This window comes from Sapajus apella, unplaced genomic scaffold (genome assembly GCF_009761245.1).
Source record: "Sapajus apella isolate SASKATOON/1434 unplaced genomic scaffold, GSC_monkey_1.0 scaffold68, whole genome shotgun sequence".
Taxonomy (NCBI): Eukaryota; Metazoa; Chordata; class Mammalia; order Primates; family Cebidae; genus Sapajus; species Sapajus apella.
The window spans coordinates 225121-238929 of NW_022437008.1; the positions used below are offsets into that span (position 1 = coordinate 225121).

At 50.1% G+C, this 13809-nt stretch overlaps 1 protein-coding gene across 1 annotated transcript in view; it reads right to left on the minus strand.

Annotated features, from left to right (window-relative positions):
- MEGF8 (multiple EGF like domains 8) overlaps positions 1-13809 on the minus strand; it is a 54678-nt gene that overhangs the window by 27895 nt on the left and 12974 nt on the right. The window contains 8 exon segments of the mRNA XM_032249214.1: positions 270-506; positions 951-1151; positions 2169-2369; positions 5825-5988; positions 6071-6215; positions 6585-6704; positions 7031-7185; positions 13593-13715. Coding sequence (XP_032105105.1) covers positions 270-506; positions 951-1151; positions 2169-2369; positions 5825-5988; positions 6071-6215; positions 6585-6704; positions 7031-7185; positions 13593-13715 — 1346 coding nt within the window.

Consider the following 13809-nt stretch of genomic DNA (forward strand, 5'->3'; position numbering starts at 1 on the left):
TACTCCTGGGCTCTGATGCCTGCGCTGAGAAACTCTCCGCTATTGGAAATGGATGGAGTTGCATTCTCTGGCCCCTGCAACAGCGAGAGTCCTGACTCCCAGGTGCCTCTCTCTCTAGCTCCATCTCACCCTATCCAACAGGCTCTGCAGATCGAGGACAAAAGTCCTTGCTGTTTCCCCCACATCCCCGACCAGGGGTTCCCTTGGCTGCCCATTGCCTGTTCTGGCTACCTCCACCTTGTGACCTCCCGTGGTGGCCCCACAGGCACCTGGGTGCAGGCGTGGCAGTCCCGATGCTCCTCGCAGAGTGGGCAGAGGGTAGGCACCAGTACCAGCAGGGACCCACCAGCCCCGTTGTCCTCGCAATGGGCCCCACCCTGGCGCAGGTGGCAGGTGGCACTGTTCAGGCACCAGCCACAGCCCTGGTCCGCCAAGCAACCCAGGCAGGAGGAATAGGAGGTGCAGGCTGATGAGCGGTATGGCTCCAGGAAGAAGAAGGAGATCTCCTGGGGAAGGGGCCACAGGAAGGGCAGCAGTCAAGGTCTGGGGTAGGGGTAAGAGTCTGGCACTAACTCAAAGTAGGGTTTGGAGCCCAGGTTGAGCACTGAGGCACACAGGAAGTCAGGATTTAGGAAACAGGTAAAGAGGTCCAAGGTCCGGAGGAATCTGGAGATTATTAGAGGTCAAAGTATGGAGGGCAGAGGTCAGGGTCAAGGGTGAGGAATCAGAAGATGCAGATAGGGGTCAAAATACGGTATCAGGTCAGGGTCTATGGGCAGAGGTCAGGGGCCATAGGGTTCAAGGGGAGGTCAAGAGTTCAAAGGCCAAGAGTTAAGGCATCCAAGGTCAGAATCTAGGGATTTCCAAGTTTGTTGCCTGGGGTCAGAAAGCTCAGTGGATCTGAGGCTGAGGCCTGCGGCTAGGATTGGAGGTGGGTCCTGGGTACTCACGCTGCCTCCTGGCACACCAGTCCGATCCCACAACAGAGTGAGCTCGCTGTGCCCAGGGCCTGCTGAGCCATTGAGCTGGCCCCGGATCTCTACTGCGTACTTGTGGTCTCTCCCAGGCAGGGGGAAGAGGTGAGCAGACCCAGGGCGCTGTAGCCGCCGAGTCTCCTTCTCTTGATGGGCCACCCAGCGCCCCACTTCCTCCTGGGGTGAGGGTGAGTGACAGGCAGGGGCCTCAGAACCCTTCTCATTCTTTCCTCAGACTCCTGATACTTCCAAACTCACCTGGCACCCCACACCCTCTTAAGAAGAGGAGGACCTCAGAGCTCCTTAGGTCCTGAGAACCTCCAAGGTGAGTCCCCCAGGGACTCCCCTCCTCCTCAGGTGATTTTTTTTTTTTTGAGACAGGGTCTCACTCCCACCCAGACAGGAGTGCAGTGATGCAATCATGGCTCACTGCAGCCTCAACCTCCCAGGTTCAAGTGATCCTCCTACCTCAGCCTCCCAAATAGCCGGGACTACAGGTACACGCCACTATGCCCAGTGAATTTTTGTGCTTTTTGGAGAGATGACATCTTGCCATGTTTCCCAGGCTGATCTCAAACTCCTGGGCTCAGGCAATCCGCCTGCCCCTACCTCCCAAAGTGCTGGGATTACAGTGTGCGCCTCCATGTCCCACCTTCAGAGGCCTTTCAAGTCTGACTCAGACCTTCCTCACCTGCTTCAAAGTTTCCCTCAAATTCTGCTCACAATTGAAAACGCCAGCACCCTCCCTCCTTTTCCATCTCTGGCTGGGCTCAGTGGCTCACGCCTACAATCTCGGCCCTTTGGGAGGCCGAGGCAGGCAGATCATCTGAGGCCAGGAGTTCCAGACCAGCCTAGCCAACATGGTGAAACCCCATGTCTACTTAAAATGCACAAAAATTATGCAGGAGTGCTAGTGCACTTCTATAATCCCAGCTACTCGGGAGGCTGAGGCAACAGAATTGCTTGAAGCTGGGAGGTGGAGGTTGCAGTGAGCTGAGATCACACCATTGCACTCCAGCCTGCACAACAGAGTGAGACTCTGTTTCAAAAAAAAAAAAAAAAAATTCCATCCCTGTCTCTGATTTCTCCCCAATCTTCCCCCAGAACTTTCAAATCACCACAGATACCCTATACCACATCCCTAGCCCCCATTTTTCCCATTAACACCCCCCTCAATGTCCCAGGCAGCCTCACCATGTTCTCTGTGTCAGGGCCACGGGCCATCCGGGCCAGGACGTGTAGGCGTTGGGCCCGGGCCCACACAGCCACGTCCTCAGCCCCCGGCCCACCTGGCCCTCCCGGCAGCATTGGATAGATGAAGCCACGGTAGACCAGGGACACATCCGTCTCCGTGCTGGGTGTCAGGGTGATGGTCGTGCTACGGACAATCGAGACCTGTGCCACCAGGGATGGGTATATGCATGAGTCCCTTTCTGCACTGCCCCCAAGTCCCCACACTCCCCAGGCCACATCAGAGCCAGAAAAGACTGGTCAGCCCAAACTTCTTCCCCATTTTACCGCATGAGAGTCTGAGGCCAAGGGACAGGGGTTAGGTGACTTGCCAAAGGTCACTCTGGGAGAAGAGGCAAGAAGACCAAATTCAGACAATAGACAAGAGGGTCCCTGAGCCCACCTTTACCCCTGGTCTCTCCCCATTTCCATCTCACATCAAAACTCCAGGACTGGACATTTCGATGTCTTTTTCCCCAATTCCTCACCTTTCCAGCTAAGCACTTCAAAGCCCAGATGCAATATTTAAAGTGGCAAAGTACAAGATATATTTTCCTGGTGTGTGATTTTGTAATAGCAGAAGAGTAAAACAGTCCAAGTGTTCACCAGTGGAGGCTATTTAAATAAACTACAAATGTAAATGGAATATTACACAACTGTTAAAAAAAAAAAGAATGAAGGCTGGGCGCAGCTGGCACTTTGGGAGGCCAAGGTGGGCAGATCACTTGAGGTCAGGAGTTCAAGACGAGCCTGGCCAACATGGCGAAACCCCACCTCTACTAAAAATACAAAAATTAGGCTGGGTGTGGTAACTTATGCCTCACTGCGCTCCAGCCTGGGCAACAAGAGCGAGACTCCATCTAAAAAATAAATATATATATGTGTACATATGTGTGTGTATGTATACATATGTATGCATATATATATGCGTGTGTATACATACGTATATATATACAAAAAAAAACCAAAAACTAGCCAGGCATGGTGGCATATGCCTGTAATCCCAGCTACTCAGGATGCTGAGGTGGGAGGTTTGCTTGAGCCCAAGAGGCAAGGTTACAGTAAGCCGAAATTGCTTGCCACTGTACTCTAGCTTGGGCAATAGAGAGAGGCTGCATCTCAAAAAACAAAACAAAACAAAAATCAGAGCGTTTCTTTTTTTTTTTTTTTTTTTTTTGAGACGGAGTTTCACTCTTGTTACCCAGGCTGGAGTGCAATGGCGCAATCTCGGCTCACCGCAACCTCCGCCTCCTGGGTTCGAGCAATTCTCCTGCCTCAACCTCCTCAGTAGCTGGGATTACAGGCACGCGCTACCATGCCCAGCTAATGTTTTTGTATTTTTAGTAGAGACGGGGTTTCACCGTGTTGACCAGGATGGTCTCGATCTCTTGACCTCGTGATCCACCCGCCTCGGCCTCCCAAAGTGCTGGGATTACAGGCTTGAGCCACCGCGCCCGGCCCAGAGCGTTTCTTAAGTTCTGTTATGAGAAGCTTGCCAAGTAGAAAAAAATGAAGCAGTTGAATAGTGTACATAGTATACTACTTTTGTGTGAAAGAAAAATGATAAAATGTCATGCTTACTTGCATTTGAATAGGTAGATTCTGGAATGAGGTCAAAGAAACTCAAATGTATCCTCCAGGGAGGTATAGTGGCCTTAAGTTGGGGCCATGCTGCAGTGAGACAGTTCTGGACCACTTAAGGGTTGGGGAGCAGGGTAAATGAGAGAGACTGTCCATTTAATGACATTTTTTATCTTTTTTTTTTTTTTAATTAAAATGGAGCCTCACTTTGTCACCCAGGATGGAGTGCAGTGGCATGATCTCGGTTCACTGCAACCTCTGTCTTCCAGGCTCAAGAGATTCTCCTGCCTCAGCCTCCGAAGTAGTTGGGACTATAGGCTCATACCACCACACGTGGCTAATTTTTGTATTTTTAGTAGAGACAGGGTTTTGCCATGTTGGCCAGGCTGGTCTTGAACTCCTGATCTCAAGTAATCCCCCAGCCTCCGCCTCCCAAAGCACTGGGATTATAGGCACCACCAAAATGCCCAGCTAATTTTTGTATTTTTAGTAGAGATGCGGTTTCACCATGTTTCAGACCAGGCTGATGGTCTCAAACTCCTGACCTCAAGGGATCCCCCCCCAGCCTCCCAAAGTGCTGGAATTACAGGCGTGAGCCACCATGCCCAGTCCCAATGACTTTTGATATTATTGTGATTTTTGAACAATGTGAATATATGAGCTATTTTAAAAATCAATAAAGAGCCACTGTGGAAAACACTTTGGACAGTCCTCAATAAGATGAATATAAAATTACCATATAACCCAGCGATTCTGCTCCTAGGCATATAGCACAAGAATTGAAAACAGATGTTCAAACAAAAACATGTATACAAGTGTTGATAGCAGCACTATTCACAATAGCCAAAAGATGGAAACTGCCCAAATGTTCATCGGCTAACGAATGGATAAACAAAATGTGATACATCTATACGATGCAATATTACTCAATCCTAAATGAAGTTATAACATGAGTGAGCCTTGAATGAAGTTATAACATGGATGAGCCTTGAAAACATTATGCTGAGTGAAAGAAGCCAGATACAGGCCAGGTGAGGTGCCTCACATCTATACTCCCAGCACTATGGGAGGCCAAGGTGGGTGGATCACCTAAGGTCAGGAGTTTGAGAAGATCCTGACCAGTATGGAAAAACCCCGTCTCTACTAAAAATACATATTAACTGGGCGTGGTAGCACAAGCCTGTAATCCCATCTACTCGGGAGGCTGAGGCAAGAGAATCACTTGAACCCAGGAGGCGGAGGTCACAGTGAGCCGAGATCGTACCACAGCACTCCAGCCTGGGCAACAAGATTGAAACTACATCTCAAAAAAAAAGAAGCTAGACACAAAAGACTCCATAATATAGGCGTCCTTGTACATGAAATGTCCAGAACTGGCAAATCCAAAAATGGAAAACAGATAAGTGGCTGCCAGGGACTAGGGTGAGAGTGGAATAGAGGGTGACTATTCCACTCAGTAAGTCCAGGGTTGTCCCCTGGGGTGATGAAAATGTTCTTTAACAAGACAGTGGTGATGGTTGCACAATATTGTAAATGTGCTAAATGTCACTGATGATAAATTTTATGTGTGTTTTACCACAATGCAAGAATTATTTTTAAATGCAGCAGCTCATGCCTGTAATTCTAGCATTTTGAGAGGCCAAAGCAGGCGAATCACTTAAGGTCAGGAGTTCAAGACCAGCTTGACCAACATGGTGAAACCCCGTCTCTACTAAAATACAAAAATTAGGCAGGCGCAGTGGCAGGTGTCTGTAATCTTAGCTACTTGGGAGGCTGAGGCAGGAGAACGGCTTGAACCCAGGAGGTGGAGGTTGCAGTGAGCCAAGACTGCACCACTGCACTCCAGCCTGGGTGACAGAACAAGGCTCCCTCTCAAAAACAAAACAAAAAAAAAATAATAATAAAGTCCATAAGAAAAATCAGACCTTGAATGTAAAGACTTTTGGAGTAAACACAAAAGGGATAGACGCATCTGAGACAAAACAAACCCTAGGACCAGGATCACCGACACCGCACCCAGGGCTACACCTCCTACCCACCTTGTCGGGCTGGGAGGTGTTTGGTGGCTGCTGGAAGGTAAGCAGGTGCAGGCCAGGCAGGAAGCTCTGGGTGACGCAGGCCTCCAGGGATGTGACGAAGACAGGCGCAGGCCCCCACCAGCCCACAGTGCCTGAGATCTGCTCCCCTCGGCAGCGGGCCTGCTCTGAGAGGACAGGGGATGGGGGCTGGTGGGTCAGTGTGGAGTGCTGTGCCCCCCCACCCAGCATACTGCTGCGGACACTCACCAGGCCGAGGGAGGCAGCTCTCATTGTGCACGCACCAGCCCAGGGTGCCAGGTCCCCTCGGAGGAGCTATGGGGCTGCTGAAGGCCAGGCAGGCCTGGCAGTCACCCAGGAGGCGACCCAGGCCCAGGCAGCTGGCAGCTGGACACTGCGAGGAGGAGAGGGGACAGGGCTCACTGTCCACTGGAGCTCAAGAGATCTGGGAAGGAAGGGCTATGGATACAGGGTTCTGCAATGGAAAGGGCCAAAAAACTGGAGAACAGGAAATTAAAAGCTGGAGTGTGGGAGATCGAAAGGATGGGGGATGCAGGGATGGGGTCACAGGATCAAAAGGGTCAGGCTGTGTGGGACAGGCAAAGGTTCAGGACTCCACAGTCAGGAGTCAGGAAGAAGGATCTTCAGCATGAAAACAGGTCTCCCAATTGAGGGAAAGTCCTTGTCCACCTGGTTAGGCAGAGGGAGACACTGAGGGCAGTTCTCTGTGCTAGGGAACAGAGGGTCTAGGGCAGTCACTCACAGCCCCCAAGGGGGTCCCTGGAGGGGGTGCAGCTTGGCAGGCTCCCTGGCACCAACTGCATTCCGGGTCCCGGGAGCAGACGCTGTGGTCTGTGTACATGGAGCAATAGTCCAAGTGGTACTGCAGGGAGGCGAGGGGACGTTGGAGGAGGCCGCTCAGACCTGGGCTGGCCTCCCAAGTCCCCGCGTGCTTTAGCTATCCCAGAGGACCCTGACTGCTCGGCACACCCACCCATTCCTTCCCCCAGGCCCAGGGACCTCTAGCTCCTCTTTTCTTGGCCCCAGGGACCTCCTTCCCTCCTCTCACAGCCCTAGGGACCCTCTATTCCTACCAGGGATCCCCTCCCACCTTTCCCATCACCTGTGGACCCCCACACTTCTCCTCGGGATCCCCTCCCACCTTTCCCGTCACCCCAGCCACCCTTTCCCTGTTATCCCAGTGCTCACATCAGGGGCAGGTGCCTGGAACACAAAGGGGGGCACCTTGTAGGCCATCAAGTCCCCACGGGGCCGGCCACTGTAACCCCCAGCCACCAACAGGACACTGCCACCAAGCACCGCAGCTACATGTGAGTACCGACCACTGGGAGGTGCTGCTCGGCCTAGGGGAAGAGACCCCAGTAACATTATTAGACCCCAGCCCCTCCACCACCTTCATGGCTGCAGATTCTCCTGGGCTGCAGCCCAGCCTTCTATTCTGGAGCCCAGCCTTCTATTCTGGTGGCTGCTTCAAACTCACCTGCCCAAGGACACCCTCCCAGTCCGCCTGGTCCGGAACAAGCTGAGCTCCCTCACCCCTGCCCAAATAATCTTTCTGATTTTTTTTTTTTTTTTTTTTTTGAGACACAGTCTCACTCTGTTGCCAGGCTGGAATGCAGTGGTGTAATCTCAGCTCACTGCAACCTCTGCCTCCTGGGTTCCAGCGATTCTCCTGCCTCAGCCTCCCAAGGTAGCTGGGACTACAGGTGCACGTCACCATGCCCTGCTAATTTTCATATTTTTAGTAGAGACAGGTTTCACCATGTTGGCAAGGACGGTCTTGATCTCTTGACCTCGTGATCCACCCACCTCGGCCTCCCAGAGTGCTGAGATTAAAGGTGTGAGCCACCACTCCTGGCCCTTTCTGATCAAATCCCGGGTCTACCACTTACTTGGGTTCAAACTGTGGATCACCTACTGACTAGCTGTGTGATGCTGGTCAGGAGACTAAACTTCTCTAAGTCTTGGTTTCCTCCTCTATAAGAAGAACCATCATCTTGTCCTCAGGGAGCTGGGAAGGCTGAAGAACCTGCTGAGCCCCCAGCAGGCTGCCTCACTCTCCCGTTTTTGTCTATCTAGCACCAGCCTCACTTCTGGTGACAGCGCCTGATTTTCCTCTGGTAAACCAACCTTTCCCTCTCCCAGTCCATGAGACAGGTGAAGCTATCCCTGGTTCTGGCAGAGGTGTGGCCTTCTCCTGGCCCATCAGTAGCAGTGACTGGCTCAGGGAGAGGTATAGGACCTGAATCTCCATTCTCAGAGCAAGGACACTCTCTTCTCTCTGGGCATCTTATGGCAGTAGAAGATAATCCACGAGCTGCCTGTGACCATCTACACTAGGCAAGAGACTGAAGTGAACCCAGCTGAAAAGTAGAGTGAGAAATGGCTGATGCCATTTTGTGAGCACCTAGAACCAGCCCAGCCTGAAGACAACACCTATAGTTTTTCACTCAAGAGAGCCAGGAATTCTCCTTTTCACTTAAGTCAGCTGTGTTGGGTTTTTGTCAGTTACAGCCAAGAATCCTGACTGACAGGTAAGTGGTCAGTGAATGGTGACTTCCCTACCCTCTTATTGACCTATATGCGCTCTAAGAGTATGGGACTTGGCCCAGGGAATCACAAACTGCGAAGCAGGAAAAGGCCTCCAGAAACATCACATTCCTGACTCCTGCCCAGTGAAGGGAACCAAGGGCTAGGCAGATGAGACCCAGAACGAGGGCCTCAGATGCCAGGCCTGGGCTTTATTTCTGATGGTCACACAGGGTTCCTCTGGGGCCTTTCCTCCTTCCCATCCCTTAAATGCTAAGGTTCCTTCCTTATACTTGTCCTGTCCTCTCTCTCCTTTTCAGGGAGGAGGAGAAAACAGATAGGCCTCTGGGAAGCCCACAGGTCCCAGAAGTGATAAATCCAGCTTACGGCTGTAAGTATCTTCTGAAAAGAGGGCCTGTGGCTTTCTTCTATTTCAAAGCAATGTCTGATCTAGTGAGAGTAAAAGATTTCTCCATATCCCCTCCCTGGTGAGCCCTCTGGCCCAGAGACAGGACCCTAGCTGCTATTAGAAAGACAATATGGCTGGGCATGGTAACTCACATCTGTATTCCCAGCACTTCAGGAGGCAAAGTCTCAGGAGGCTCACTTGAGGCCAAGAGTTCAACACTAGCCTGGACAACACAGCAAGACCCTATCTCTACAAAAAAAAAATTTTTTTAATTAGGCAGGCGTGGTGGTGGTGTGTGCCTATGGTCTCAGCTGCTTGGGAGGCTGAGATGGAAGGATGACTTGAACCTAGGAGCTCAGCCTTGGCAACACAGTGAGACCTCATCTCTACAAAAAACAATTTGTTTTTTTATTTTTTATTTTGAGACAGTCTCGCTCTGTTACCCAGGCTGGAGTGGAGTACAGTGGGGTGATCTCGGCTTACTGCAACCTCCACCTCCCGGGTTCAAGTGATTCTCCTGCCTCAGCCTCCTGAGTAGCTGGGACCACAGGCGTCTGCCACCATGCTGGCTAATTTTTGTATTTTCAGTAGAAATGGGGTTTTGCCATATTGGCCAGGCTGGTCTCAAACTCCTGACCTCAGGTGATCCACCTGCCTAAGCTTCCCAAAGTGCTGGGATTACAGGCATGAGCCACCGAACATGGCCAAAAAAATTTTTTTTTAAATTAGCCAGGAAGGAGAGCATGGGCCTGTGGTCCCAACTACTTGGGACGCAGAGGTGGGAGGATTCCTCGAACCGGGAAGTCAAGGCGACGGTGAGCTATGATTGCACCACTGCATTCCAGTCTGGGCAACAGAACAAGACTCTGTCTCTAAAATAGTAACAATAGGCCGGGTGTGGTGGCTCACACCTGTAATCCCAGCACTTTGGGAGGCCCAGGCAGGTGGATCACCTGAGGTCAGGAGTTCAAGAACAGCCTGGGCAACATGGCAAAACTTCATCTCTACCAAAATACAAAAATTAGCCAGGAGTGGTGGTGTACATCTATAATCCCAGTTACTCAGGAGGCTGAGGCAGGAGAATCACTTGAACACAGGAGGCAGAGGTTGCAGTCAGTGGGGATTTATGCTACTACACTCCAGCCTGGGCGACAGAGCAAGACTCTATCTCAAATAAAATAAAATAAAATAGGGCTGGGCACGGTGGCTCACGCCTGTAATCCCAGCACTTTGGGAGATTGAGGCAGGCGAATCACGAGGTCGGGAGATTGAGACCATCCTGGTCATGGTGAAACCCCGTCTCTACTAAAATACAAAAAATTAGTCAGGCATGGTGGCGTGCGCCTATAGTCCCAGCTACTCAGGCGGCTGAGGCAGGGGAATCGCTTGAACCCAGGAGACGGAGTTTGCAGTGAGCCAAGATCGTGCCACTGCATTCCAGCCTGGTGACAGAGCAAGATTCCGTCTCAAAAAATAAATAAATAAAATAAAATAGTAACAACAATAATAATAATGCCTGGCTGGATGCTGGCTCATGCTTGTAATCCTAGCACTTTGGGAGGCCAAGGCAAGTGGATCACAGGTCAGGCGTTCAAGACCAGCCTGGCCAACACAGTGAAACCCCATCTCCACTAAAAAAAATACAAAAATTAGGCTGGGTACAGTGGCTCACATCTGTAATCCCAGCACTTCGGGAGGCTAAGGCAGGTGGATCACTTGAGGCCAGGAGTTTGGGACCACCTGACTAACATGGCAAAAAAACCATTTCTTCTAAAAATACAAAAATTAGCCTAGCATGGTGGCACACACCTGTAGTCCCAGCTACTCAGGAAGCTGAGGAATGAGAATTGCTTGAACCTGGGAGGCAGAGGTTGGAGTGAGCCAAGATCGAGCTACTGCACTCCAGTGTGGGCAACAGAGCGAGACTCTGTCTCAAAAATAAATAATAAAAATTTTAAAAAAGAAAGACAATGTGTGGTGCCCTTCACTGGGCATCGTTCTTCAAGGATCATCTCAATTTATTCTTACAGCTGCCCCATGGCATAAGTGTTATCATAATTTTCATTTCACAGATGAGGAAACTGAGGCACACAGCTTAAGTGACGGTTTTATACAGATGATTGTTTGGGGCCGGCTTTAGCTCAGTGGTTACTTCGACAATGCTTTCTATGGTGGAAAACAGATGGCTGTCTGGATAGCCATGCTGGCTCTGTCACTTATCCACTGTGATCTTGAAAACGTTGCTGCTAAAGATACTATCAACAGAGTAAACAACCCGGGCACTGGCTCACACCTGTAATCCCAGCACTTTGGGAGGCTGAGCAGGTGGATTGCCTGAGGTCAAGAGTTCCAGACCAGCCTAGCCAACATGGTGAAACCCTGACTTTATTGAAAATACAAAAATATTAGCCAGGCATGGTGGCAGGCACCTATAATCCCAGCTACTTGGGAGGCTAAGGCAGGGGAATTGCTTGAACCAGGGAGGTAGAGGTTGCAGTGAGCCGAGATAGGGCCACTGCACTCTAGCCTGGGTGACAGAGCAAGACTTATCTCAAAAACAAAACAAAAACAATCTACAGAATGTGAGGAAACATTTGCAAACTATGCATCCAACAAAACTCTAACATCCAGAATCGATATGGAACTTAAATAAGCTAACAAGAAAAAAACAACCCCATTAAAAAGTAGACAAAGGACATAAACAGACAGTTTTCAAAAGAAGACATACATGTGGCCAACAAGCATATGAAGAAATGCTCGATATCACTAATCATGAGAGAAGTGCAAATCAAAACAACAATGAAATGCCATCTCAAATCAGTCAGAATGGCAATTATCAAAAAGTCAAAAAATCACACATGCATGTGAGGTTGCAGAGAAAAGGGAATGCTTATATACTGCTGGTGGGAATGTAAATTAGTTCAGGCATTATGGAAAGCAGTTTGAAGATTTCTCAAAGAGCTTAAAACAGATTTACCATTTGACCCAGCAATCCCATTATAGGACATATACCCAAAGGAATATAAATTGTTCTAACATAAAGACACATGTACATGTATGTTCATCACAGCACTGTTCGCAATTGCAAAGACATGGTATCAACCTAAATATCCATCAGTGAAAGACTGAATGAAGAAAATGGAGGCCAGGCATGGTGGCTCATGCCTGTAATCCCAGCACTTTGGGAGGCTGAGGCGGGTGTATCATCTGAGGTCAGGAGTTCAAGACCAGCCTAGCCAGCATAGTGAAACCCCATCACTACTAAAAAACAAAAATTAGCCAGGCATGGTGGTGGGTGCCTACAATCCCAGCTACTCAGGAGGCTGAGGCAGAAGAATCACTTGAACCTGGGAGGCAGAGGTTGCAGTGAGCCGAGATCATGCCATTGCACTCCAGGCTGTGTGACAAGAGCAAAACTCCATCACAAAAAAAAAAAAGAAAAAGAAGAAAGAAGGAAAGAAAAGAAAATGTCGTACATATACATTATGTATAGAGTGTTACATGGCCATAAAAAAGAACGAGACCATGCCCTTTGCATCAACATGGATGTAGCTGGAGGCCATTACCCTAAGCAAACTAATACAGGAACAGAAAACAAAGCATTGCATGTTCTCAGAATTGGGAGCCAAACATTGCGTGCACATGGACACAAAGAAGGGAACAACAGACACTTGAAGGGTCTACTTCAGGGCTGGAGGAGGGGATCAAAAAAACTACCTATTGGGGATAGGTGCAGTGGCTCAGCCTGTAATCCCAGCACTTTGGGAGGCAAAGGCGGGTGGATCACCTGAGGTCAGGAGTTGGAGACCAGCCTGGCCAACGTAGCGAAACCCCATCTCTACTAAAAATACAAAAAAACTAGCCAGGCATGGTGGCATGTTTCTGTACTCCCAGCTACTTGGGAGGCTGAGGTGGGAGGATCACTTGAACCCAGGAAGTAGAGGCTGCAGTAAGCCAAGATTGCGCCACTGCACTCCAGTCTGGGTAACAGAGTAAAACTCCATCTCAAAAAAAAAAAAAAAAAAAAAAAGTACCTGTTGGGTACTAGGCTTAATACCTGGGTGATGAAATAATCAGTACACCAAATCCCCATAACACACAATTTATCTATATAATAAAACTGCACATGTATCTCTGAACCTAAAATAAAAGTTAAAAAGGCCAGGTGTAGTGGCTCATGCCTGTCATCCCAGCACTTTGGGAGGCTAAGGTGGGCAGATCACTTGAGGTTAGGAGTTTGAGACCAGCCTGGCCAACGTGATGAAACCATGTCTCTACTAAAAAAAAAAAAAAAAAAAAAAAATTAGCTAGGCATGGTGAGGTGTGCCTTTAATCCCAGTTACTCAGGATGCTGAGGCAGGAGAATCGCTTGAACTCAGGAGGCGGAGGTTGCAGTGAGCTGAGATGGTGCTACTGTACTCTAGCCTGGGTAATGGTGCAAGACTCCATTGAAAGAAAAGAAAGAAGGGGAGGGGAGAGGAGGAGAGGGGAGGGGAGGGGAGGGGAGGGGAGGGCGGGAAGGAAGGAAGGAAAAGTTGCTGCTTCTTAGCCTCTTAGGCAATTGCCTGGGGAAGCTGGAACTGGCAAAACCTGGCTTGGAACCCACACTGGATGCTGCCGTAAGGGCCTCCCATCTCCATGGTGATGATGTCCTAGTCCCATCTCCATCCCAGGCTTGCCTCCTGAGGCTGGCACCAACTGGCCTGGATGTCAGGCTCACCCTCACAAGGACTGAGGTGGCTTGAGTCCAGAATCACTGTGAAGGGTGGCAGGACCCTCAAGAGGCCCTAGTGAAGAATAGGGGCCACTCACCCTCAGGGGTTCCTGGGGGGGCAAGCTCAGCCCCTGACACCCATTGATGGCAGCCGAGGTGGTAGAAGAAGATGCCGTCTTCATAGCACTTTTCCTCCTGGTAATGGGTGTGCACATTGCCCCCTGGGAGAGGAAGAAAGGAGCATAGCTGGCAAGCCTGGGGGAGGTGGGGACTCCCATGCAGGGGGCCTCAGCTCAGGGTTGGCTCAGGCCCTCA